This window comes from Ctenopharyngodon idella, chromosome 3, assembly GCF_019924925.1.
Source record: "Ctenopharyngodon idella isolate HZGC_01 chromosome 3, HZGC01, whole genome shotgun sequence".
Taxonomy (NCBI): Eukaryota; Metazoa; Chordata; class Actinopteri; order Cypriniformes; family Xenocyprididae; genus Ctenopharyngodon; species Ctenopharyngodon idella.
Window position 1 is genome coordinate 13,895,510 of NC_067222.1, and position 26,369 is coordinate 13,921,878.

Here is a 26,369-nt window from a genome sequence, read left to right on the forward strand (position 1 = left end):
CACATGAGTTTAATGGAGGAGTTATGTGTATTCAACATTTCGACTCACGCCATTTTTAATGATGGCACAATATGTTGTATATAGGCCATAGATTTGATAATTACAAATGTTGGGCCAATACTGATCTTGTTATTTGATTGTTTATTTTATACTGTTATTGCACTGGATTGTAGAAAATAGCTGAAATTAACTGAAAATAGCAAAACAAATAATGGAAAACAAAACAAACAAACAAGGAAAATACAAACATACACAACACTTTAATAAGCACAGGTGAGCTAACTAATCTAAACTACAACTCAGTTAAAACTTTACTCACTCCCGAGAAAAATAACAAACACAAAATCTCCGCTTGCTTACCTACGCTTCCCCTCTATTCTAATATAACTAAACAAACAAAGACTCACCGTCCTGTGCAAAAGAAAAGAAAAACACCAAAACCACCAACAACAGTTTTCCTGAGGTAGGCCAAGGTGAAGTGCCACTAACAGCTCTTAAAGATGCCCTAGAATTGAAAATTGAATTTACCTCGGCATAGTTGAATAACAAGAGTTCAGTACATGGAAATTACATACAGTGAGTCTCAAACACCATTGCTTCCTCCTTCTTATGTAAATTTGATTTGTGCAAAAGACATCTGAAAAACAGGCGAATCTCAACATAACACCGGATGTGACGCAACAGTCTGGCTCATTAATATGTACGTCCCCAATATTTGCATTTGCCAGCCCATGTTCAAGGCATTAGACAAGCCGGTATTAACGTCTGGAGCTGCACAGCCGAATCAACAGACTTTATGCAGGTAAGCAAGCAAGGACAATAGTGAAAAATGGCAGATGGGGCAATAATAACTGACATGATCCATGATATCATGATATATTTAGTGATATTTGTAAATTGTCTTTCTAAATGTTTCGTTAGCATGTCGCTAATGTACTGTTAAATGTGGTTAAACTTAACATTGTTTCTTACTGTAGAGCCATGTCGTTATTTTCATTTTTAAACACTTGCAGTCTGTATAATTCATAAATGCATCTTCATTCTTTATAAATCTCTCCAACAGTGTGTAATGTTAGCTTTAGCCCCGTTAGCCGCACAGCACACTATCAAACTCATTCAGAATCTAATGTAAACATCCACATAATACATGCCATACATACGTGATCTGATATGCTGCATCATGAACAGTTTGTTAAGATCCATTTTGAGAGTTATATTTGCTGTGAGAACTTATTCTATTGTTTATGCAGTGTTTAATGGAGTCGCGACTTTGGGGGCGGGGAGCACGAGCATTTAAAGGGGACAAGCACAGAATCAGAGCATTTTTAATCCCAGCCCAAAACAAGCAGTTAAAACATGGTATAATAAAAAATCTATGGGGTATTTTGAGCTGAAATTTCACAGACACATTCTGGGGACACCTTAGACTTATATTACACCTTGTGAAATATAGATTCTAGGGCACCTTTAAACAGGTAGAGGCTTCAGGTGTCAGGAATAATTAGTCACCGCCTGATAAATAGCAATAAAAACTCCTAGTATGTCTAATACAATGGACGACTACCCGCTCACTCCTTTCCAACCTCAACCATAAAGTAACAAAAGCAACACAGTTAAACAGTCAATTATCCACTTCTTCAATCTGAGGAACAATCTGGAATAGTGCGCCTCTTTTTCCTTTTCCCTCATTATTTTTTTGGCAACATTTAAAAGTGTTTTTTTTTTTTTTTTTTTTGTTCTCTCTCTATAACCTTTTTTGTGACAACTTTCATCTGCTTTTTCCATGATCCACCTCTTAACTTCTAAAAACAAAACCAGTACAATGGCATCTTGATAGGTCTCTATATAATGCTTAACTTTGTCATGATTCCCCAAAAGTGTCTTGTTACAATATTTATGGAAATATTTTGATACTTTCAGTGTTGCATAACTGGGTTTGTTCCATCTTTGTCTAAACAGTACAGATCTCCTGGTTGCAACAATACCTCAAATTTAACAACTTCAAAGACGATTTCCTGCATATCTACCTCTAGCTGTTTAAACCAAACTTCAATGAGATAAAGTATTTTAGCATAGTGGGGAAAATTGCTTGGTTTGATTGTGTTGTGATTGTTCAAGTTGGCATTAAAGTTATTAGCCAAGTTTGTAATTTGAGTAATGGTACAGCCTTCCCAGAAAGTATACACTTTTGTGGTGGAGGGTTATCCGAAATATGTCCTGAAATTCATACAAAAACCTCTTCTGAAGCATGGTGTTTGGATCGAAGGAGAGAAGTGGTTGTAGCTTGTGTTCGTCCACGTATATCATTAAGTAACAGTTTTAATCATCACTTCTGGATCTCAGCATCTTTGTGACCAGATTACTAGAAAAAGCTACAGGCAGGTGAGTTTAATTAGGGTTGGACCCTTGTCTGTACTGTGTTAACAGTGAAGTCACAGTGGAGACTTCAGGTCGGCTTTACTGACATCTAATGGTGAAATTGTGTAACTGCCTATTGTGCAAAAGTGAATGGTCGAACAGGTGAAACTAGGACCCATTTCTCAGTACATAGAGCCTTCACAAATGTTAGTCTTGTTAGTCTTTCAGTTTCACGACCATCACAATTCAAGTGGCCCAAGTTATTTCTGTAGCGCTTTATACAATACAGAGTATTTCAAAGCAGCTTTACAGTGATAATAGGAAAATAATGTTGTATGATGTAAAAAGATTTCAATTATGCTGTAAAGCAGCTCTAAAAAGAAAATATTGTCATTGTTCAGCTGAAGTCAGTTCGGTTTTGATATTCTAGGTATTATCAACTGACTATATTTGGAAATGAAAAGGCTATCTAATGAAATCCTAAACAGGTGACTGATTAATCAGCTGTTATTGGTATTGGCATATATGATATTGTATCTAATTTAGTAGTATAGAATACAATCATATAAATCCAGTGTTTTATCTCAGTAAAGGAGCAAACAGTTTATAGTGTGTAAGATCAATCTCTTTTTCTCTGATACTTGATTATGTTTGTGTTTCCACTGAATCAGGTCGAATTATTTACACTTGAATTAATTGTGTACGGCAAAGTTCGGTTTGTACTTACATGGAGCTAGTACTTGTAAAACCAGCAGAGACAAAGTGAAGAGACTTTCAGAAGAAAAGACGACTATTCTCAGATCCCCCACTAAATCACTCAGATCTCCCACTGATCACCGCTAACTGAGGACAACGTGAAAAAATTAGACTGGACACAGTTATATTTAATTATTATCCGAACAGATACACGGGAACAACACGGGGAAAATCTGTGACGCAAGTTCACAGAAACGTTTAAATGCAGAGAAGATTTCTGAGCAGTTTATGACTGATTTTAGTCCTTCATCGTTCTATAGTTCATCTGTAACAGATCATCTAAAAGCATTGTTCATTAATTATTCATATTTTAGTTACAGCTTGCAAATATGATTAATACTGTACCCAGAGCAATAGAGATATAACAACTGTCTGTAAACTTCACAACTGCCCAGAGAATCTGCAGAAACACCATCACACATCCCCATCCCACAGGATCTGAGAGAAACAAAAGAAATCTTACTTCTGTCTTCATTATACTGACCAGTGTGAGATTAGACAGGATGAAAGACACACAAATGCTGATCATGTGACCAACCCAATGTGCCATGACTCCATTTATATTAACACTTATATTACCACAATCATACCCAATTTTTCCAGTGTCATTGCGTAAAGATCGATCACCACTGCATTAACCGCTAATATAAAAACACAGTTTTCCTGACCAAAAACGAACCTGAAAGACAATGTGAGAATGATTTCATTAAGACAAGAAATCTTATTAAATCATTTAATTTCTTACTTTACACAATAAAGTCAGTCAAGCACACCTGTCTTAATGAAAAACATTGACTAAATTAAGTATTAACACTGATTTAGCCACTTAAGTGGGTGATTTGGTGATTTTCTGATCACTGAGGATGAGAGTGACTCCGGCTCTTCACTAGTTCCTTCCTAATGCTCTACAGGGAAATCATTCTAACAGTGGCGATTGAAGCACAGCCTAATAGTTTTAATGTTTTTCACTGCACTTCTTTATGGACATTTGAACTTTATTTGCAAACAAGACATTCTAAAACAGATTCCTGTAGACTACACAGATGTAAAAATCATGAGATATCAATTCATCAAATACTTACAGTTAAGTCTTATTCCGCATCTATGAATCCGTCTGTCATTTGTAATCATTAGTAGCACTGGTAAAATTATAACAATGATAAATTCTACAATCAATAAAAAGCACTTGTCTGTCAGCATCTGAATCCTCCAGGTGATTTAAAACCAAATCAAGCTATTGATAGCATAACCTGTTCCTCTTACTATCTGAAGTGGATCTAGATGACTGTTAACATTTTCTCTTAACACTGACACCATACACTTCTTGAAACACTTCATTACTACTGATGTAAGGGTAATTGGTCTAAAATCATTGTCATCAGCAGGATGGGCTGTTTTTGGCACATTAAGTAAGTACATTTTATTTATAGAGCACATTTAAATTCAGCTTACACTGAATAAAGATAACAATTACTAATCCATAATTCAATTTAAAAACAGAAATAGAAGAAGCACTATTAATGTCAGGTGGCAACTGATTCCAGAACTGTGGAGCAGCACCTGCAAAGGCTCTGACGTGAGCGTGGGACATGTAAGAGAGCTTTATTGGCAGATCTGAGGGACCTAGGAGCTGAGTTCAAATAAATAAGATCAGAGATATAAGATGGGGCTTGTCTGTTAAGAGCTTTAAAAACAATTGCAAAATGATCGGTCATTTTCTAAAAAAAAATATACAACTGTATATGCTTTATAAACACAAATGATCGCCTTGCACTTGTTTCCGCTTTCCATATTCTTCAAAAAGTTTATGCTGTATGTCCTACACCTTCTCTATTCTACTTACGGAACGTTCCATTTTTTTTCCATAAGTAGAACAGGGTAGGCACATTCGTGAACATTTGTGTCTATAAAGCATATACAGTTGTATTTTTGTAGAAAATGACCTTTCATTTCACTAGATAAGACTCTTATTCCTCGTCTGGTATCGTTTAAAGCCCTTTGAAGCTGCACTGAAACTGTAATTTTGACCTTCAACCATCTGGAGGCCATTGAAGTCCACTATAAGGAGAATAATCCTGGAATGTTTTCATCAAAAACCTTCATTTATTTTCGACTGAAGAAAGAAAGACATGGACATCTTGGATAACTTGGTGGTGAGTAAATTATCAGGAAAATTTCATTCAGAAGTGAACTAATCCTTAAAATGTAGAAATGATTCTCAATTGATAGCTGTTTTTAGCTGTTTTATTCAAGACAAAGCTCAGAGTCAAAGATGACACCTACATTTTGTGCATGTGACTTAATATATGGAGTGAGATTGTCTTGAAGTACTTGGCTATAGAGGTTCTGGTTTTGGAGAGCCCAAAAATAATCACCTCAGTTTTCGCATTGTTAAAAGATTAGCTCACTTTCAAGCTGAACAAAGTGTCTCCATCCACATCCATCCATCATAAACGTACTCCACACGGCTCCAGAAGGGTTAATAAAGGCCTTCTGAAGCGAAACAATGCATTCGTGTAAAAAAAATATCCATATTTAACAAGTTATGAAGTAAAATATCTAGCTTCCACCAGACCGTCTTCCCTATTCAAGTTAGGGAAAAAAACAGAACTGGCGTTGCGTCAGTTACACTTTTTCCGTAAGTTGAATATGGAAGGTGTAGGACGTAACGTAAGCTTTGTGAACTGCAAGAGTTTTACACTTTCTTCGAAAGTAGAATACGGAAGGCGATCTGGCAGAAGCTATTTTACTTCATAACTTGTTAAATATGAATATTTTTTTACACAAACACATCGCTTCGCTTTAACCAGATTTCATCAGTTTTAACAAAGCTGTCTCAGTACTGTGATGAGTTGTAAAACCTGATTGAAATGGTTCGAGTACCTGAGTCGAGTTTAAAAAAGAAAGTAACTGTGATAGGACAACTTATCCCATAACTTTTGAAAGAAATGGTAATTTTGAAATAGGATAATAATTATTCAAACACTTTACGTCAGCAGTGGGCTTTTTAAGCGACGGATGGACAACCGCATGCTTTAAAAACGCAGGGACAGTGCCAGAGACTAAGCAGGAATTAATTATCATCTGAATACTAGAACCAACAGTATCAAAAGAACCTTTAAATGACGTCAGAGGGTGCTGTGGAAAAAGTCATCTCTTTCTTGCAAATGAATCTCAAGAGTTCCAGAAGTCAAAATTAGACTTTACTGAACAAATCAACAAAGCCGAGACGCCTGCAGGACATCTGAATATGTCTTTGTTCGAGCCCCCATCTTTGTATAATTTTCTTATCAGCCATTAACCAATGATAATACAGCTCAGTCTCCACACCTGCTTCCCAACATTGAAGCCCACTCCCCTTGTCTTTCATCCAATAGTGGAATCCTGCCAATCGGTCTTTAATGGGGCCTTGCTCAGCATTTCTCAAGGACACTTGCTCATTTCCACCTCCTCTCTGCTTTACGACAAATCTCAGTGAACGAGTGGAGTCATCCAACCATGGATGTGATTTAAATTTTGTATTTAATAGGTGCTATAGAGTCCAAGATATCTGAACATAAATAATTAAAGAGAGAAAGATTTTCTGGGCTTGAAGAATGCTCAGCACCAACTGAAACTGCTGTAGAAACATCATTTATTTGATCCGTGTCAGAAAACTGAACTGCAGTGAGAGAATTGATACAAACCTGTAGTTTTAGCAGTACACAGAGAACTACACATTATAACACTGAATACAATGAGCTTGTAAAAACTTGCATCTTCAATGTTTATATTATTGACGGGTAAACCCATATGACATAATAAGGGTGACAGTACCTGTGTAGCCTTATCTACATGCTGAATAAAACCAAAGGAGTCCAGGACACAAGTCAACTCAGTGACCAGAGGCTTTCCAGGTCAGCAAACATGAATATTAAAATCACCCAAAATTAGTAGACGATCATATGATGCAATGATATGAGATATGAGGTCATAAAACTCCTTTATAACATCTTTATCTGTCTTTGGAGGCCTATAGACCAGGACACATAGTAACGGAGTGGTGGAAAAGTTCCCAGAAGAGACGTATTTTAAACTGGACACAGGAATTATAAGAGACTTTTTCCAAATTGCTGGAACTACTTTGGAATCAATAGACCTTTGAGCAGCATATCAGTGTCAATCCCTCTGCACAGACTTTTAATAAAAAGGACGAAATACCATCAGGACCAGCAGATTTCTTTGGACACATTTATTTGAATAATGACTGAACATGACCACCGTCCATCAGTAGTTGATACAGAACTCAGTTCCTTCATACTTGATTGAAATTTTGGCTATCAAACCTTAAGAAGAAACAGTTCAAATCATCTGCTTTTTGTGTGTCATCTCATCACTCGTAAGGAACGTCTTTCTAGCCGGTTGCATATTAGTTATATTTGTATATCGAATTCCACATTACTTGAGTTTTAGATTGATAAAAAAAAAAAAATAAATTCTTCTAATTATATATATATATATATACAGTTGCAAGAAAAAGTATGTGAACCACTTGCAGAATCTGTGAAAATGTGCAAAATTTTAACAAAATAAGAGAGATCATACAAAATGCATGTTATTTTTTATATAGTACTGTCCTGAGTAAGATATTTTACATAAAAGATGTTTACATATAATCCATAAGACAAAAAAAAATAGCTGAATTTATTAAAATGACCCAGTTCAAAAGTTTGTGAACCATTGATTCTTAATACTGTGTGTGGTTACCTGGATGATCTACGACTGTTGTTTTGTTTTGTGATGGTTGTTCAGGAGTCTCTTGTTTGTTCTGATCAGTTAAACTGAGCTCTGGTCTTCAGAAAAATCCTCCAGGTCCCAAAAATTCTTCAGTTTTCCAGCATCTTTTGCATATTTGAACCCTTTCCAGCAGTGACTATATGATTTTGAGATCCATCTTTTCACACTGAGGACAACTGAGGGACTCAAACTCAACTATTAAAAAAGGTTCAAACATTCACCGATGCTCCAGTAGGAAACACGATGCATTAAGATTCGGGGGTGTAGTAGAAACATCCCAATCTGTGCATAAAACAACCCTTCAAGGATTCATGTTATTTTCAGACCACACAAAAACCTTAAAACCTTTAAAACTGTCCTGCACGCTGGAATTAGATGCACTGTATTGTGGTCTCTAATGGGGGCCTTGATTTTGCAGTATAAACCTTTTTAACATTTATCTAGGATTCTGTTGCATCTTGTGCCACATTTAAGGTATTGCTCAAATCCAGGTAGTAACAGTTCCAGTTTACAATGGTTAAAAAATCATCTAGTATGAAAACAGACCTGTGCATTGGGTGAGCATTGAAGTTGTTGCTTCATTTATTTATTTATTTAGGCAAGGCCAGTGAATGTTTTGGCAGGGCAAACAAATATCTAGTCCATATTTTTTTTTTTTTTTTAGCTAGTGTGAAGAGCTGTCCATGCCAGTATCAACCCTAATCATGCACGTCTGAGCACTATAAGGCCCGCTCCTCTATATTCAAAGCAGACTTTGGATTTTACACGCAACTCCTCAATTTTGTTATGTCAAGATCTTACGTTGCTCAGAATTATTCCAGTCGTTTAGCCGACGACCTTCTCACGTCGAATGGTAAACCCAATGCGTCCGTTGTCATAGTTGGTCCAGAGAACCTAAGCAGCACGAGAGCATCTCTTATTGGCGCCCCGCTGTCACATGGCGTTGTTGAATAAGTGTGGCAGCAGCATCAGAATCTCAACGAGCAACAGTTTTTTAACGGCCTTGCATGTAGGCTAACCATTTTCAGAAACTAATAGAAAACATAAAACAGAAACATAAAAAGTCCACTCAACCACACACAAATTAAAATCAGCATCAGGAGAGTCGGAGCACGCGCTACGGAGTCCGACCCTGCGACTCAAACAGCTCCCTAGGTCGTGTATCAGTAGCTACACCGTGTAAATGAATGTGGCCGACTCCCTGATCAGTGCCCTGACTACTGAACTAGGGAGCTGATTGAGATGCACGGCGAGTCTCCAGCGGAGCAGCGCCACCGGAAGTGATGTGGAATATGGAGTGGTTTCATCGTGATTCAATCCTCTGCGCGGCAGTGACGTCGTCATCATTATCATCATCACCATCATGTGGTAGAGAGGCGACAGACTCCTGCATCTTTTCTGAAAAACGCTATTGGTAATATTAATAGTATTTGTTCATTGTCACTGATAATCTCCATAATGGATATCTGGCGCCTCCTGCTGGCCACTCAGAAAACAACATCAACACACACCAGGACTGAGAAACTCCACATTCACTGACAGAAACAGATTCAATTCTGCTGTTGTTATTATTCAACACAGAGCTTCAGATAAACTGTTGAAGATATGTAGACTACTCCTGCAGTCTCACTGTGAAGAAACACTTCATTTCAGCATCATGAATAGTGACTGGAGCTCGATTAGTGTGACTTGAAGATGCAGAGAGTCTGTGAACTGATCCCTGATCAGACCAGAACTGACCAGCAGCTCAGTGTCAGTAACAGAACTATCTCATCTGCTGTTGAACAGAGACATTAATAAAGCAGATGTTGCTGAAGATGATCTGTGGTGTTCATATCAGTGGATAAAGTCTGCATCATATAGACAGATAAAGGTCTAGTTCCTCCCTGTGCTCTGGGAAAACTTGACCGAGAATATCTCTGTAAATCCCAAAATCAATCCACCAGAAGAGAGGTTACACTGCAGTCCAAGTCTGAAGTTTTCAGGAAGACTGTCCCGTCACCACAGTCAACAATTTAACAGTCGGAGGAAGCAGCAAGACCGATAAATGAATGTCCTTACCTTGATTATATCTGTTCTTATGTGTGGAGACACAGTAACAGCAGCAGGAGGAACGAAACGCCTGCTGAAAACCAGCGCTGGAAGAGGTTATGATGAGACGCTGAAGGAGGAGCAGATGTGTCAGTGGAAATCCATTTACTGAATAATGTGAACTTGACCGACTGCTTCATATTTCAAAGCAACTTCACAGAGATCTGTGTGTCTCAGTGTCAGTCAGAAATGATTATTATGGTCTTTGTTGTTTTATTTTTGCTATAACTCACTCATAACTCATGGAGCATCAGACATTTTGATCACAGTATTGTGTAATAAACATTATCGGTTATCTTTTATCAATGTTTAAGTGATGAATTTTATCAATGACTGAAATACTGTCAGAGAATGAAAATCTGCTATAGAGATCTTCAGGTTTCATCATTTCAATTCCTAAAGTCAAATCAAAGTTTCTCATAATACGAGTAAATATTAAACAAGTGTGAAAGGACACTTGAGAAGGTCAATAAATTCATGATGTTGACAGTATTTGTGTCGAGTGAATCATATGAATATGAATCAATATGAATCAGATTGACAGGTCTGAGAGGTTTGATTCACACATCTGTTTATTTCTCACACTTTCCTCCACCGTCTGATTCCAGCACTGAGCTTTAACAAACACACACTTCAATCATATTTCATCAACAGTCTGTCATTAATATCCTTATCATAGATCTTTTTCAGTTCATGATAGAGATTAAGCTGTTTAGATTAGTGATAAACTATAATATACAGCCATCATTTTGAGCTTTATCAAAGAGGCATATGTTCAGAAATATGTTGTTTTGATCATCTGACAGACACTTGTATGAGGAACTGAATCTTGTCTTTAACTCTCTTCTGGTGTATCTGATGAAGCTTTGATCTTCTGAGGTGTAGATGAGCTCAGATTCACTGATGAATGTCAGAGAAACTCATTTCTGACTGTGATCTGAATCTGAGAGGAGACGCAAGAGTCTCATTCTTCATCTGCTCCATTACATGTATCGATCCAAACTCTCAATAGCGTCCTGTTTTGTGTATATTCTCCATTCATCTGGGATCTCACCCCTCCCCTCAAATGTTTTATTGTAGTATTTTTCCAGATCTTTCAGGAATCTGCACACAAACCACTTCCAGTAGGGCAGATCAGAGAGATCAGGAGTGATGCTCCAGTCTGCATAAACTCCTCCTGCTCTTCTGTATTCTCTCCAGAGGACCATAATATCTGAGTCACTATGATAAAAGGATCGATTACTTGCTACAGCTGATGTGCAGATGTTAATTTGTAAGTTTGTTGTTCCTCGGTAAAACCACCCATTCAGTCCATTATTACGATGGAAAGGAGCACTATGATCTCCATGATGGTTTTCTATGGTGTTGGTGCAGGTGACTCCACAGAACGGACACCGAACCCAACAACACTGACAGAAGAGATCAATCAGAAGCTCATCTGGCCTGAACTTATAGTCCAGATTTACTGGAAATGTCTTTGTGTTGAATCTCCTGCTTATATCAGACATAATAGCAGGAAGTTCTCGTCTCATCACATCTTCTAGGAGGTTGAAATCAACATCATCATGTTTGACTCCACTGAGGTCTTTTTCAGAGAAGATCAGCTCATCTGAGATCTGCTGTGTGAAACTCTTCAACCACAAACCAACATCTCCTCTGTTCACTTGAACATGTTCAGTAGATTTATGTGCTGCTTTCATGATCTTCTGCTGCAGGAGTTCAATGTTCTCCTTCATCTTGGGTAAAACACTGACACTGAACTTATCAGAGATGTACCGCCTGACTTCATCTCTGATGAAACTCTTGAAGTGATCTCTGGGCTCATCAATGTAGTTCATGTATTTGATAAAATCCTCCTCTTCTGCCAGTGTCTTCAGGATGTGTTTCTCCAGATTTGATCTGTTTCCATTCAGTGATTCACAGTTTGATCTCATTTCATCTGTCAGATCTCTGGCAGTCTTCTTGTAGACACTCTGCTCAATGGGCTCTTTCAGTTTCTGACAGATGATCTCACCAAAAACAGCAGCTGATGTTGCTCCATGACAGTATTTCTGGAAAATACTATAGTACTCTTCTCTCTTCTTCTCAAAATATATTACAGGATCATTGGCTTCTCTGAACAGTCTGTGTTGGTCAGTGATCATCTTGTTTGATCTCTTACAGATGGAAAGAACCAAATCCATGAAGAATTCATTCTTGAACACATATTTCACTTGTTCTTCCTGATGTTCTGTTACTCTCCTCTTGATGTAATCTATGAGTTGTTGAATGCAGCTGATGTTGTAGCCAATCTTTGAAATGTTAAATAACTTAATCATTCTGTCTGTCTGCTGAGAAACATCTGTGACTAATGATCTGATTTGGGCTTCATCTGCTGGACAAAGAGTTCGACCAAATCCAAATGACTCCTTTATAGCCTCTCTAAAAGCTATTTTTGTGAACCTTTTTAAAATAACATATTCAGAATAACTTGACACAGTGAAAATATTGTTGTACTCACTCTTCTCCCTCCAGTGACCTACAGGAACATTTTCATAGATGTCACTGAGGATCTCTCTCACATCTCTCATTACATCAATGTCTCTGATTAGATGAGTGCCTCTGATGATCTTCTTCACACTCCATTCCCAGAACAAATCAAACTCTTTCTTCAGTGTTTCTTCATTATTTGTTTTGTCTTTGAGTTTTAAGGCGAGTTCTCTGCTCTTTTCATAGAGAGTGTTTTCATGATGTTTCCTCTGATCATCAATCTTTTTCTTCAGGTCTCGCTGCTGAAGAACCTCATTTAATTTCCTCTTTGTTTCTCTCACAATGTTCTCCTGAAGCTTTTTGATTTTGATTTCAAATGATATTTTCCACTGAATCAGTATATCTTTATCTCTGTCTTTCTCAAAGAATTCTGACATTGATTTTTTCACTTCTTCACTTGTCTTCTTCAGTTCTCTTTGAAGATCAGTTTCCTCAACCTTGTGAATTGCCTCATTTTCTATTTTGTTGTGTAGTTTGTTCTCAGTTTCCATCATGGCACCGCGAAGACTCCAGGACCACCTGCTGTATTTGGTCTCCAGTTTCCTGTAAGCTGAACTTCTGAAGCTGAAGACGAATCCTTCATTCAGTAAAGCCTCCCAGAGATCTTTAATACGATATTTTAAGTCTATCAGCATCATTCCATGTGATTTTGCTGCATGAGACATAATAGTTTCCTTCAGTTCTTGAATATTCTCACAGTAGTTTGGGTTTGGTGGTGCCATGGGTGGGTTTCCCTCCCACAGCTGAGGAAAATACTTCACATCATTATAAACATCAAATCTAATGACATCACTGAAACATTCAGCATCACACTCTTCCTCTTCAGCAGCGAGTTTTTGTCATCTGATCCAGTGTCTCCTGCAGTCGTCTCCTTCCCTCCATGTTTTTCTCTATAGCTGTGACGTCTGAAACGTTCTGATGCACAAACACACAGCTGGGATTCAGTCTGACCCTCCTCATCCTCATGAAGGCCTGAACAACAATCTGAAGAACGTCCTGCATCTGTTTTTTCTCCAAAGATGTTGATCAAGGTCAGATTTCCAAGAACGAAAACAAATCTGGCCAAGTCATTGTCATGATGTCTCGTTGATCTTCCAGCCAGTTCTGGAGCACGGAGACCCTCAGTATCAACAACCAGAATATAGTCAAAGTTCATCTGTGTTTTCATCTCATCTGACACTCTGACCAGCTGCATGAAAGCTCCTCTGGTGCACCTGCCAGCACTGATGGCAAACTGGAGTCCAAACATGGCATTCAGCATGGTGGATTTCCCAGAGCTCTGAATCCCTAAAACTGACAGCACAAAGACTCTCTGGTCTCCCAGTTTCTGGATGAGTCGATCTAGAACAGCAGAGATCCAGATCACAGGAACATGAGCAGCATCTCCATCCATCAGCTCCAGTGGAAATCCAGAGATCATCATCTCTGCTGCAAGACTCGGGAGAGAAGAGAAGTGAACCTGCAGGTCTTTCTTGTTCTTCTTCACAGATGAACATGATTCATAGATCTGACCGATCTCCCTCATGATGTGCTCCAGACCAAAGGATGCTGCTTCAATATCCTCAGATATTCTCTCAAGTTCAGTTTGTTCAACTTTGAGATGCTCTGATTTATCATGACTGTCTATCAGTTTTAACACTCTTGACCACTTTTCATTATACTTGTGATGTAGAGCAGTGAGATCAGCTAATGTATATTCATCCAGGAGGATTTTGAACCATTTAAGAAAAAACATGTTCTCATGTTCATCTGAGTTAATTTTTCTAATAAAGAGCTTCATAAACTCACGGATGTCAGATTTATGCTGCTGTTCACAGATTTTCGTCAACTCTGTTTTCTTTCTACTGATGTCCATTTCTGTCTCATCTGCTCGAGGTCGATGTAGTTCTTTGTTCATCTGACTCCACTGACGCCACAGTTTTCCCTGATGAGGCAGAAATGATTCCTTGATTTCTGTCAGATCTTTCTTCTCCAGTAAACTCATCATCTGCTGTGCTGCTTCTCTTCCTCTCCTGCAGTCTTCATCATCTTCCTCATCTACTCTGATGTCTGAGTGTTTGGACACATCTTCAAGTCTGAAAGTGGAAGATGATTCTGAGAGACAATCATTTATCGCTCTTCTGAGTTCTTCAGATACATCTGACTGATTTCTGTCTTTCAAACCGACCTTGTATTTCCCTTTCTTCATCTCAATGACAGTAGATTCATCCTCAGTAAAAACACAAATGAGTGGCTTTGAGTACTTGAAGAGTTCTTGAACTTTTATCATGTCTCTGTCATTCCTGTCCAGTCGTGGCAGAAGAACAACATTGACTGAGCTCATTTCAGTGAGGATCTGCAGCTGTTTCTCATGGTCTCCTGCATCACCGTGTAGATTACAGAACGCAACAGTTGTCATTAAATTTATCTGTGTTCGTTCCAGAGGGGCAGAACCAGGCGATCTCCACCACTCCATCCATCAGGACTCTGGTTCTGCTGCTGCCTGGGCAGTTCCTGTGGAAGAACGTGTTGTGTCTCTCATTGATCAGACTGTTCATCAGATGAGACTTGGATGAGGACACAGAGCCAAACCTGAAGAAAAACACCATTGGAGTTTCTGCCTTGTAGATCGGCTGGATTTGACTGATGGTTTCATTGTTGGTGTTTCTCATCTTCCAGCTCTTGTTGATTTGTCTGAATGTCCAGAGAGGAAACTCAATCTGTTGTGTGAATGGATCAGGAACAAGCATAGGCAGAGCGTACTGACACTGGGACAGTTTAGTGACCATCAGCTGCTTCAGGAAACCATCAGCACAATGAAACACGGCCGTCTGAACATCCATCGGGTGAATTCTCTCAGACTGATTCATTCCTTTATTAGAGAAGGAGATTTCATCAAAAATATCAAACTCATCTTCAGATGAGTCTTTCTCTCTTTGTTGTGTGTGATCATGTTCATTCTTCTCTTTCGTTTTAATGCATCTTGCTCTGTAGTCCATCATCAGTAGTTTTTGTATGAAAGTGTGAATCAGCTCTTCTTCAGCACAAGACTCATGAGACTAATGAATGTTCAGTTATCTGAAGAACATCTGCAGCTCTCAGTTTGTTGAGGTGCCTGTCTTCAAGATGAAGTTTGTGTAATAGATGCTGTATTCTTTCTGCTCTGACTTCTGCAGTGATGATGTCTTTGTTTTCTCCCTGTTCAAAAGACAGTAAATTAAAACCAATAATTTAAAACATTTATTTTAAAATCATTTAGTCATGAATATTAATAATGGGAAAAGCCAACAGCAAATCTTTTCTTTTGTACTCAATCATAACAGATCTTCAGTTCAGTTCTGCATGACTGCCCTATTGAAAAAAACCTATGCCAAAATCTATTTGAAATACATTTATTTCATACTAAGTGTTATGTCTATGACATATTGTATGCTGTGTATATGTTCCTGTGTCTCCTCTCTAACAGGATTGGTCCAAGACTTAATGAGAGACTGTTGATGGTTGGACCAGAGATGAGACCTGGACTATAAATTCCTCCGGATCTCACTGGAGGGCGCTCTCACTTTTATTCTCGCTCTTTACCTGATTGTTACTCTTTGCTACTTGCCATGATCTTTTCTGTGTGTGTCTCTCTTTGATCATGATTGTTCATGTGTTAGTTCTGGTGTTAAGCTTTAGTGAAAATGCTTTTAAATCAAGTTACAATATAACAGAGTGCTGTTAGCCATTGCGAGAGCTTTATGTCCTGAACTTCAATGTTCCACATACATGTTTGTAAACTACATGCAAAGCTGTAGGGGGTGAGTGCCTTATTTATTTTTTTGTAGGCCATTTGGCCACCACCTTTTTCTCCTGTTTTTTTGAGTAGATAAGGAGTGAGGTTACATCCTTGTATTTCAGTTTCTTTATTTTGATGCACAGGGAAGTTAGTTTCTTTAATGGGAAGTTAGAGTGTTGTTTGTTTATTTTGGCATTTGCTCACCCCTGATAATTTGCTTCAGTTTTGTTTATTTATCTTATCATATTGCTAGTACTCTCCAACTGCTGTCGCACGAAAGCTTGATCAAGAGATCAACTACGAAAATAAAAATGAGTACTTTAACAGCCATTCAGTGTTGTGTCGTTTATGTTGCGGTCCTGACCTAGACCGGGGCCGTAACATAAGTAAACTACAAATCCATTTCAACACATTTACTGACTATCGTTTGAGACTTACCGATATAAATATGATAGTTAAACTTTATTTGGAATAAAATTTCATTTCTTAATATTAAGCCTAAAATGTGTTTTAATGTCACTATTAGTAATGATAGTATGATCTCTGTATAATATCAGTCTTTAAATGTGAGATATTTAAAGTGTACCTAAAGTATACTTGCAATAGTTCCACTTTAGCACAATCAAATATACATACGTATATATTTAACTGGACCTCAGCACTATTTATGGATAACTAAAGTGCATTAAAAATTACTTGTTGCAGTTTAGGAGACTTTGAGTATACCAATTTATTATACTAAAAGTACGATTGCAGGGTATTTATAATAAGTACATAAATATGTAAATGTATTCCTAGAAAAGTTAGCACAATAAATGTATTTCAAACACATTTGAGTGTTTATTTTTCACTAGGGTGTCTGCATTGCAACAGTTATTTCAGTTCATCAGAATATTCCTGACTCCCTATTGTGACTTTAAACTAGATGAAAGAAAAACAGACACATCGTGTTACATTGTTTCCAAGCTCTGTAAAGTGTAAAATATATGAAAATATTTATTCAGATAACTATGAACAAAAAGGCAAAAATGTGAAATGGAGCTACTGAGGTTTAAAGTGTTGAAATGCATAAACGTACAGAACTGTGTAAAAGTCTTAGGCACATTAGGTTTTAAGCTGGTTATTTATATCTTTTGCTGTTGTTTGTCAGGAAGTTTACATTTCCAAACATTCTTTTTGACATTAACTGTAATAATCCAGTGAGATTTTTATATGCACAAAGAGTCTGACAACAGCCGGTGCTCCCCATGGAGATCTGATCTCACCATCATCGAGTCCATCTGTGATTACATGAAGAAAAAAAAAAAAACAGACAGACTAAATCCAGAAGAACTGTGGCAACACTGTGGCAGAACTGTGGCCAAGACATTTTAAGAAATCTGCCAGCAAAGCTACAGTACTGTGAAGAGTTTTAGGCACTTGTTTAAAAATGCTGCAAAGTGAGGATGCTTTCAAAAATAAATGTTGATTTTATTTATCAATTAACTTCTGTTAACTAAATCAAATCAATATTTAGTGTGACCACCCTTAACATTTAAAACAGCTTTTGTCCAGGTACAGTTGTGCATAGTTTTTCAGGTAGTTTTGCAGGTGGGTTTCTTCAAGCATCTTGGAGACGTTGCCACAGTTCTTCTGGATTTAGTTTGTCTCAGTTTCATCTGTTTCTTCATGTAGATTCAATGATGGAGAGATCAGATCTCTGCGTGGAGCACCAGCTGTTGTCAGACTGCTTGTGCTTACAAAAATCTCACAGGATTATTACAGGTAATGTCAAAATGAAGGTTTAGAAATGTGAACTGATATTTCCTACAGCAGAAGATATAAAGAACTGGCTTAACATCTTTTGGGGTGAAAATACTGACGTGTCTAAGACTGTATATCAGTTCTCTGAACACTCACCTGATCAGTTTCAGAGCAGATCTTCTTCTTCATCTCCTCTTTCTCTCGTTCATATTCCTCTCTCCACTCCACTCGTTTTCTCTTCAGTTCTTCTTCATGCTGTTCTTCAAGGAGTTTCAGTGTTTCTTCAGAAGTCTTTTGTTGATCTTCTCTCGTGTTTCTTTCTTCTTTCAGTCTCTTCTCTAAATCCTCTAGTTCTTCTTGTCTCTGTCTTTCTATTCTCTCTTTCTCTCTGATTATTCCCTCCATTTCACTCTTCAGTCTCTGAATCTGTTCATCACTAATCTGTTTTTCTCTCTCTGTCCTTTTCTTCTGTTCTTCTCTTCTTGTCTTTTCCTCCAGTTTCTGTTTCTCCCATTCCTCTCGTTCTCTCTTCATCTCCTCACACATCTTTTCCTCACTCTCTTCTTTCTCTTTTATTTCTCTTTTATATCGCTCTTTGCTCTCATTAAACTCTTCTTCTCTTCTCTTTCTCTGTTTCATGATTCTGTCTTTCATTCTCTATTCTGTTCATCAGTCGGTCTATTTCTGTGTCGTATCTGAGCTGAAGTTTTTCCTTTTCTTTCTTCACATTCTCTTTTTCTTCTCTCATTTCCTCCATGTCTTGTTTGAATGTCTCTCGTTCTCGTCTCATCTCGTCTTGTATCTCTCTCTGATGTTTCTCTTGTTCTTTTATTTCTCTTTTCAGTTCCTCTTCTCTCTCTCTGAATTCATTTTCTTTTCTCTTTCTCTCTTTGTCTTGATTCTGTCGTTCTTCCTCCATCATCATCTTCATTCTCTCGTTCTCTTCTTCGTGTTTCTTCATCAGTTCTTCTCTTTCTCTGTTCAGTTTCTCCATCAGGATCTTCATCTTGTTTTCTTTTTCTTCATGTTTAGATTGAAGATCTTCTTTCTCTCTTTCCATTCTCTCTCTCTCTTCTTTCAGTCTCTGATTAAATTCATCACAGTCTCTTTGTTCTTTCTCTCTTCTTCTCTCATCCTCTTCTTCTCTTCTTGTCTTTTCCTCTAGTTTCTGTTTCTCCCATTCCTCTCGTTCTCTCTTCATCTCCTCACACATCTTTTCCTCTCTCTCTTCTTTCTCTTTCATTCGTGTTTTATATTGTTCTTCTCTCTCATTAAACTCGTCTTCTCTTCTCTTTCTCTCTGTTTCATGATTCTGTCTTTCATTCTCTATTCTTTTCATCAGTCTGTTTATTTCTGTCTGTAGATTCTCTTTTTCTAGCCTCATTTCATCTTTAAACGTCTCTCGTTCTCTCTTCATTTCATCTCTCATCTGCACCTCCTGTTCCTTCATTTCTCTTTTATATCGCTCTTCTCTCTCTCTCAATTCTTTTTCTCTTCTCTTTCTCTCTTTGTCTTGATTCTGTCGTTCTTCCTCCATCATTGTCTTCATTCTCTCGTTCTCTTCTTCGTGTTTCTTCATCAGTTCTTCTCTTTCTCTGTTCTGTTTATCCACTCTTTCCATCAGGATCTTCATCTTGTTTTCTTCTGCTTCATGTTTGGATTGAAGATCTTCTTTCTCTTTCATTAGTGTTTTATATTTTTCTTCTCTTTCTATATATTCCTCTTCTCTTTTCTTCCTCTCATTCTCTATTCTGTTCATCAGTCTGTCTATTTCTGTGTCGTATTTGATCTGAAGTTTTTCTTTTTCTTTCTTCAAATTCTCTTTTTCTTGTCTCATTTCCTGTATTTCATGTTTGAATGTTTCTCGTTCTCGTCTCATCTCGTCTCGTATCTTTCTCTGATGTTCCTCTTGTTCTGTTATTTCTCTTTTCAGTTCTTCTTCTCTTCTCTTTCTCTCTTTATCTTGATTCTGTCTTTCTTCCTCCACCATCATCTTCATACTCTCTTTCTCTTTTTCTAGTTTGTTCATCAGTTCCTCTCTTTCTCTTACTCTGTCCATCAGGATCTTCATCTGTTGTTCTTGTCTTTCTCTTTCCATCTCTCTGAACATCTTACATGAGTAGAAACTCCCTCCGTTTTCTTCCACCATGTTGTCTATCTTCTCCAGTAGATCAGACACCTGTGTTCGGTCTCCAGTCTGATTATTATTGAACACATGGAATCTGTTTCCACACGCTTCAATCAGCTTCATCAAAGGAGATCCTGGTTTTCCCAGGTACTGTTCAATAGTTTTGTTCTTCAGATCGTCTCCTCTGGTGAAGAGCACCATGGTGAACATTAAAGATTTCTCACCAAACGTCTCTTGGATGATCTTCACTGATGTTGCTTCTTCTTGAGTGAATCGTTGTCCTAAATTGAGCACAATGATGAACACATGTGGTCCAGGCAGGATCATGGAGATGCAGTGTCTGATTTCTCTCTGGATCTCCTCATTACTCAATTCAGTATCAAACAGTCCTGGAGTGTCGATCACAGTAACGTGTCGGCCGTTGATTTCAGATGATTCTCTCTGACTCTCTTTAGTGACTGATTCATGAGATGTTTCTGCTGTGAATGCATCTCTTCCTAAGATTGTGTTTCCTGTTGCACTCTTCCCAACTCCAGTTTTTCCTAGCACAACAATCCTCAGTTCATCTTTGTGCTCTGTTGAACCTGTAAAAGAGGAAACATTTAAAGCCTAAACATTTTACAAACATACATTGTGTACAATAGTTTGGAGTAATATTGTCATCCCCACACTGAAGGTCACTGTATAATTTGCATATTATATCACTTCTCAGGGAATCGGGTTATATACACAACCTGAGACATTCCCTTCGATGCTGCATTTTGGTTTTGATGCTATGAGGAACTCAATATGTTCTTACACCATGCTGAAGGAATACTGCCTCACTAAGCTGTGAATATACACACACAGGGTGGGCGTAGCTCTATGTGACTCTCCAGGACTACGCAGGAGTCAAGATCACATCAACCCCAAGGGCGCATCCAATGTGACTTGTGCAAAAATTTACACCCATTTCATGTCTTGCAGTCTCTACTAATGAGCTGATGAGTTGAATTAGGTGTGTTAGATGAGAGAGACATACAAAACGTGGAGTGGTGGGGGTCCACCAGGACAGGTTTGAAAACCCCTGTTATAGTGGCACTAATCTCTCCCCTGACAGCAACATAGTGTTGGCACAGATCCAGCCCACATCTGGTCCGGGTGTAATCCACATGTACCAGATGTTGCCCGGATCTGAGCCACACTATGTTGCTGTCTGGGTCAAGCCAGTGTGCACAGGTGCTAGGGCAAAAACCTTACTCCCTATCTCTGCAGGACAGGCCTCAGCCTAGAGCCCCAAGAGTAGAGCTGTAAGGGGATACACAACATAGCCTCAGTCATGCTCTGGTATGCATCACCAGTGCATGGAGCATGCGATGTCCTAAAAACCTCAATAACCAGAATTTCCAGACTGAGAGTACTGAGAAAAACCATTGATATGGAGTGGACAGCTTCAGTATTACCACCCATCCAAGGGGGAGCATATTTCCCAACTGCAGAAAATCATCAGAGAGGGAAGTAAATGAGACAAAGGGACATTTTGCAGTTTTCCCAAAATAATTCTCATTAACCAAGCTCTATAGCACATGGAAGTCGCAGGGGAGCTTAGTCCCTACTTAATACCCCAATAATGAATTGGGGAGTGCAGCAAATAAAAGAATCGAACACTTAGGTGTCCTGCTCATATCTCTCCTTTCAAGCTCATATCCTGAGTTTGCAAAGGCACTTACTTGCATCATCTCACCATGACCAGAACCTTCAGCAGTCCTCACATTCTCCCTGGACCTAAGCTCCAGAGGAGCGTGCTGACCCACAGCATTGCTCTGCACCAGATAAAATAGCAGACTCCTGCAATTCTATGTTTCCTCCCTCTCTGCCAAATACTCCTTCAACCCTCATGGTCCATCAGAGAGGGATATATCTCCTGGAAGCTGCTAAATGAGACCACACCTCTGTAACTACTCTACAAATCGCCTCACCAACAGTCTGAAGAGGCCAGAATGTGATATCAGAGCATCAAGGAGAAAAGCTTTCTCGTTCTCCTTTTCACAGATGCTTCTCCATGGCAACTATAGTGACTAGTGAACAGCCGATGTACTGGCCGTCGGCTTTGCAGCACATATGGCTAGATCTATGGTTTATGCACCTTCTTTTTTAGGACTGCCTTAGGAGATAATACCATTCAATAGGCAGGTCTAGTATCCCCAACACCTGAGTCAGCCCTGCTTAGAGGAGATTGGGAAGATGCAGTCTTGCTGCCACATATGCCGAGCCATGAGCCACAAGGTAGTAAAGCAGAGGAGGCAGACACATTTGATAACATATGCCTTGGCTCTAATGACCTGCCACCTCACGATCGAAGCTGCTCTCTCAGGAGCTGAACGTGCTCACACTACTCCTAATGGTAAGGTGGAAGCTTTCAAAGGGGATGTAGCACCAGGGGAGTCTCTTAAAAAGTGTCAAGGAGAGTCAAGAAACTCTCCTTGCATATTGCTGCTCACACAGTCCTTCCACACAGGAACAAGTACAAATAGGCCTAATTTTACCATGAATTCAATGCAATGTGCGCATCCAGCTCCCTCGAGAGTCATACGCACTCAAGCAGACTCTTATCTTACACAACCATACAAACAAAGCATAAAATGTGTGATGATGTAACTAAGGGAAACCATACTCACAGAACAATTATGTTGCATTTTAGAAGGTTTTGAATTTCACCTTAACTGTTTCATGAGTTCACACTTACAAATAATTCAGATAAGTAAATGGTATGCACATTTGACGTGTTGTCCGAGGAGAGGGCTCTAAGCTCGGTATTTGGCCCGAACCCAGAGTACAACCCCCATATTTTGGTGAGTAAAGTAACCAGGCGAGTGTGAGGAGACGGGGTTGTGGAGGGATGCTGAAAAACTGTCGAGAAACATAAGTGAGTCGACTGCGTATTTATGATGTCCTCCACTTATGCTGATTGGGTATACATGTTGATTACTGATTGCTGACTGCTGGTTGGAATGAAGTAATGATTGGATAGATCATTTGAAAGTGCTTCTACCTACATTTAAAAATAAAATAAAAAAACAATACTTTTTGTCATTTTTCTAGCTTGAATGTTTGAGACCCAAAATGATTTTCTGGTTTACCTTGTGGCAGTAAATGTGTTTCTAGTGAGTCAATTTTCTTCTTCATCTCTTCATATTGCAGCAGTTTTTTCATCTGTGCCTCCAGAAATGTCTCTGTTGAGAAAACCCCTCCTCTGTTTTCTTCCAGCATCTTCTCAATGTTCTCCATCAATGTGGACACTTGTGTGTTTGGACCAAAGAAATGACGTCGTCCTCCAAATCTCTCAGTGACAGACTGTGTTTCTTCATTCAGTTCTGCTGTCTGATGCTTTGAATTCTGCATCATGAGGATCATCATGTGTTTGTTGATTCTGGAGCTGAAGATCCTCTGGATCTCCTCCATTTCTGCTTTGTCTTCATTATTGAGTGGAGCATCAGGAATAATGAGGAGGAAAGCATGAACTCCAGGATGACAGAGAGACACACAGCGGAGAGTCTGATGCATCACTTCCTCCTCTGAGAGACGAGTGTTGAACAGAGCTGGAAGATCCACCAGACTGATCTGACGTCCATGAAGCTCCACGTCTGATCTTCTGTCTGTCTGCTGCAGGATCTGCTCTGATATGGAGGATTTTAACGTGCCGTCACTCCCACACACAACCAGATTCAGCTTCACACCCTCTGAAACTGAGAGAAGAACATTTATAAAAAATATATATATATATAAATATATCACTACAAACTATCAAACATCATCACACTCACATCTTTCTGTGTCCTGTCGCTTCATTGTGAAATACTGTGAAGCTTCAGCACAATCCAGGTGTCGTCCATCATTCATTTGCACGATGTCCTCAAACGTCTGCAGAAGATCATCAGGAGAGCTGCTTCTCTGAAGACTGAAGTGTCTGTTGAAGCATTTCTGGATGATTTTCTGTAGGATGTCATTGGTTTCAGTGGGCTCTTGTGTGGTGAGCACCATGGTGTGTTGATAAACGCGCTCAGAGAAAGAGTCCAGTACCTTCTCCACACACTCCTGATCTTCTGCTGAACACTGACCATGTTTGAGGAGCAGAACGATCACATGAGGTCCTGGATCAGACAGAGACACACACTCTCTCACTGTCTGTGTGATCTGATGATCTGAGATGTTTGTCTGGAGCAGCTGAGGACTGTTGATGACCATCACGTGTCTGTCCTTCAATCTTCCTCCGACTCTCTCTACAACATCTGGAGGAGCTTCACTGTCAAACGCTGCTCGTCCCAACAGGAAGTTTCCCACTCCACTGTTTTCTGACACGTTCTTCCCCAGAAGAACAATCCTCACTGAAAAGAGTCAAATCAGACATTCAGAGTTCACGATCCTCACATCACACACTAACACATGACACATGTGATATGTAACATGTTATGATGGCAAGAACTTGATCTTAATCAAACATCACAGATCTAAATGACCAGAATCCACCAGTAGGAGGCTGAATTTATCACTTGTGTTTTGATAGGGATAAATTACCCATAATTCCCACACACTCTTCATCACTTCATGCTTTTATGTAGGTAAAGACTTACTGTGAGGAGGTTTTTCTTTGCTCCGTCTTCTCCTGCGAGGAGGAATGTGGGCAACGATCACTGAAACAAAAGTCTTACATTATACTTGACTCTCATCATAGTCACATGTACCAACAGAAAACATCACCTTTGAACGAATTGTTGAAACAAGTGAAAGTGTGAGATGCTGGGAAATCATTTCAGATAATAAAATGTCTTCATCTGACTTGAGGAAAAGACAATAATTTAGCTGATTTTAGCTGAGTATGCAATAAAGAACTGAATATCATCAGATGTTATGTATATTCGTGTCTCTTCATATAAATGAAGTCCTTCAAGAATTTGAATTCTATTGACAGAATGTAATAAAAATGTTTTCAACTCTGATCTGTCTGATTCTCACCTCTGGTGTCAGAGCTGGACATGTTGATATTCTGTTCTCTCCTCCGTCTCTGTCTTTAGTCATCATCTGCTCATCTTCTGTGACTCCTGACGTCTGTCTGTTCATAGATTCCTCAGTCCTGAGACTCTGTTCATGTCGTATGGAGCTGCACATCTGCTGAGAGTCACAGGATTGATTCCCAATGAACACAAACACTGATCAAACATTCAGCTTCACTTCACTGTGAGTCGCTTTAGATAACAGCATCTGCTGATTTACTGATGCTCATAAACTGCTCTCTGCGCCTTCATACAATAAAAAAGTCAAAAATATAAAATGTGTTGATCAACATGATTTAGATCTTTAGTAATGCAGTAATTTGACATTGTTTGTGCTCCAAATTCTCACTGTAAATGTTAAATTTGTTTCTGATATGGTTCTGTGACAAATGAAACTGAAACCTCATAAAGTTATTAATCACATTCATCAGTAGTGTTACATCTCACATTTACATTTCATATAACAAACATGAAGAGGGTTTTTATAAGGAAATGTGTTACCTGTGTGTCGAGGTTTCATCATGTTTAGACGTCTTTTATTGCAAACATGAAAGTAGGAAGAAGTTTGCAGGTGGAGTCGCTCAGGTAGAACCTGTTTCCATCTTGTCTGACAACAAATGCAGGTTAAAGTTCAAGATTCAGTTCCTGTGAGGATGAGACATAATGTTCATAAACAAAGAAAACAGCAGCTGAGCTTAAGACTTTCAACCACAAAAATATTGTGTATGTTTATGAATTTGAATCTGAACTAGTCATTTACCATACAGGAACCACGTGTTCTGTTTCAAAGCCTAGTGTGCTGCATCACTTCCTACCTAGACAGCTGACTGATCTGATTCCTTAATTAACATGAGAAACATTTACACACATGCAGAAGACATAATAAAACCATTCACACAGTACAATCTTGAATACTGTCCAATTCTGTTTTCATAGAAAACTGTTATAATGTTGCTTAATGCGTAATTAAATGTGTTCAAATTCTCATCTGCTTTTCTATATATAGTGTGCTGTTAGCAAGGTGTACCCTAGACAGAATTTGGTCTTTTAATATCACAGTATTTATGCATTAAACCATATTAAACGTTTTCCTTAACAGTTTTACTATGGGAGGAAAACGCTTAACGTGTAATTAAAGCAAAAAAAAAAAAACATCAACTATTTTAGTCTCACTGTATGTACCCAAGAATCAAAAGTAGCA

The 26,369-nt window shown here is 38.6% G+C and overlaps 3 protein-coding genes across 3 annotated transcripts; all 3 read right to left on the bottom strand.

Annotated features, from left to right (window-relative positions):
* Window positions 1–10,239: 10,239 nt before the first annotated feature.
* LOC127509856 (interferon-induced very large GTPase 1-like) lies at window positions 10,240–15,499 on the bottom strand. The gene is given in 4 exon segments (XM_051889002.1): window positions 10,240–13,346; window positions 13,348–13,519; window positions 13,521–14,897; window positions 14,899–15,499. Coding segments are annotated over 4 exon segments (4,524 nt in total). The 5' UTR covers window positions 15,492–15,499; the 3' UTR covers window positions 10,240–10,964.
* LOC127510048 (capping protein inhibiting regulator of actin dynamics-like) lies at window positions 15,447–18,604 on the bottom strand. Its single transcript, XM_051889555.1, has 2 exons — window positions 18,167–18,604; window positions 15,447–15,687 (listed from the first exon to the last, which is right to left on the bottom strand). The coding sequence occupies exons 1-2, from the start codon at window positions 18,554–18,556 to the stop codon at window positions 15,541–15,543; spliced, it is 537 nt and encodes a 178-aa protein (XP_051745515.1). The 5' UTR covers window positions 18,557–18,604; the 3' UTR covers window positions 15,447–15,540.
* On the bottom strand, window positions 18,567–25,221 carry LOC127509864 (GTPase IMAP family member 8-like). The gene is made up of 5 exons (XM_051889038.1): window positions 25,131–25,221; window positions 24,749–24,808; window positions 23,942–24,502; window positions 23,258–23,863; window positions 18,567–20,722 (listed from the first exon to the last, which is right to left on the bottom strand). Exons 1-5 carry the CDS (start codon window positions 25,150–25,152, stop codon window positions 18,615–18,617), a joined length of 3,357 nt encoding a protein of 1,118 aa, XP_051744998.1. The 5' UTR covers window positions 25,153–25,221; the 3' UTR covers window positions 18,567–18,614.
* Window positions 25,222–26,369: the final 1,148 nt, after the last annotated feature.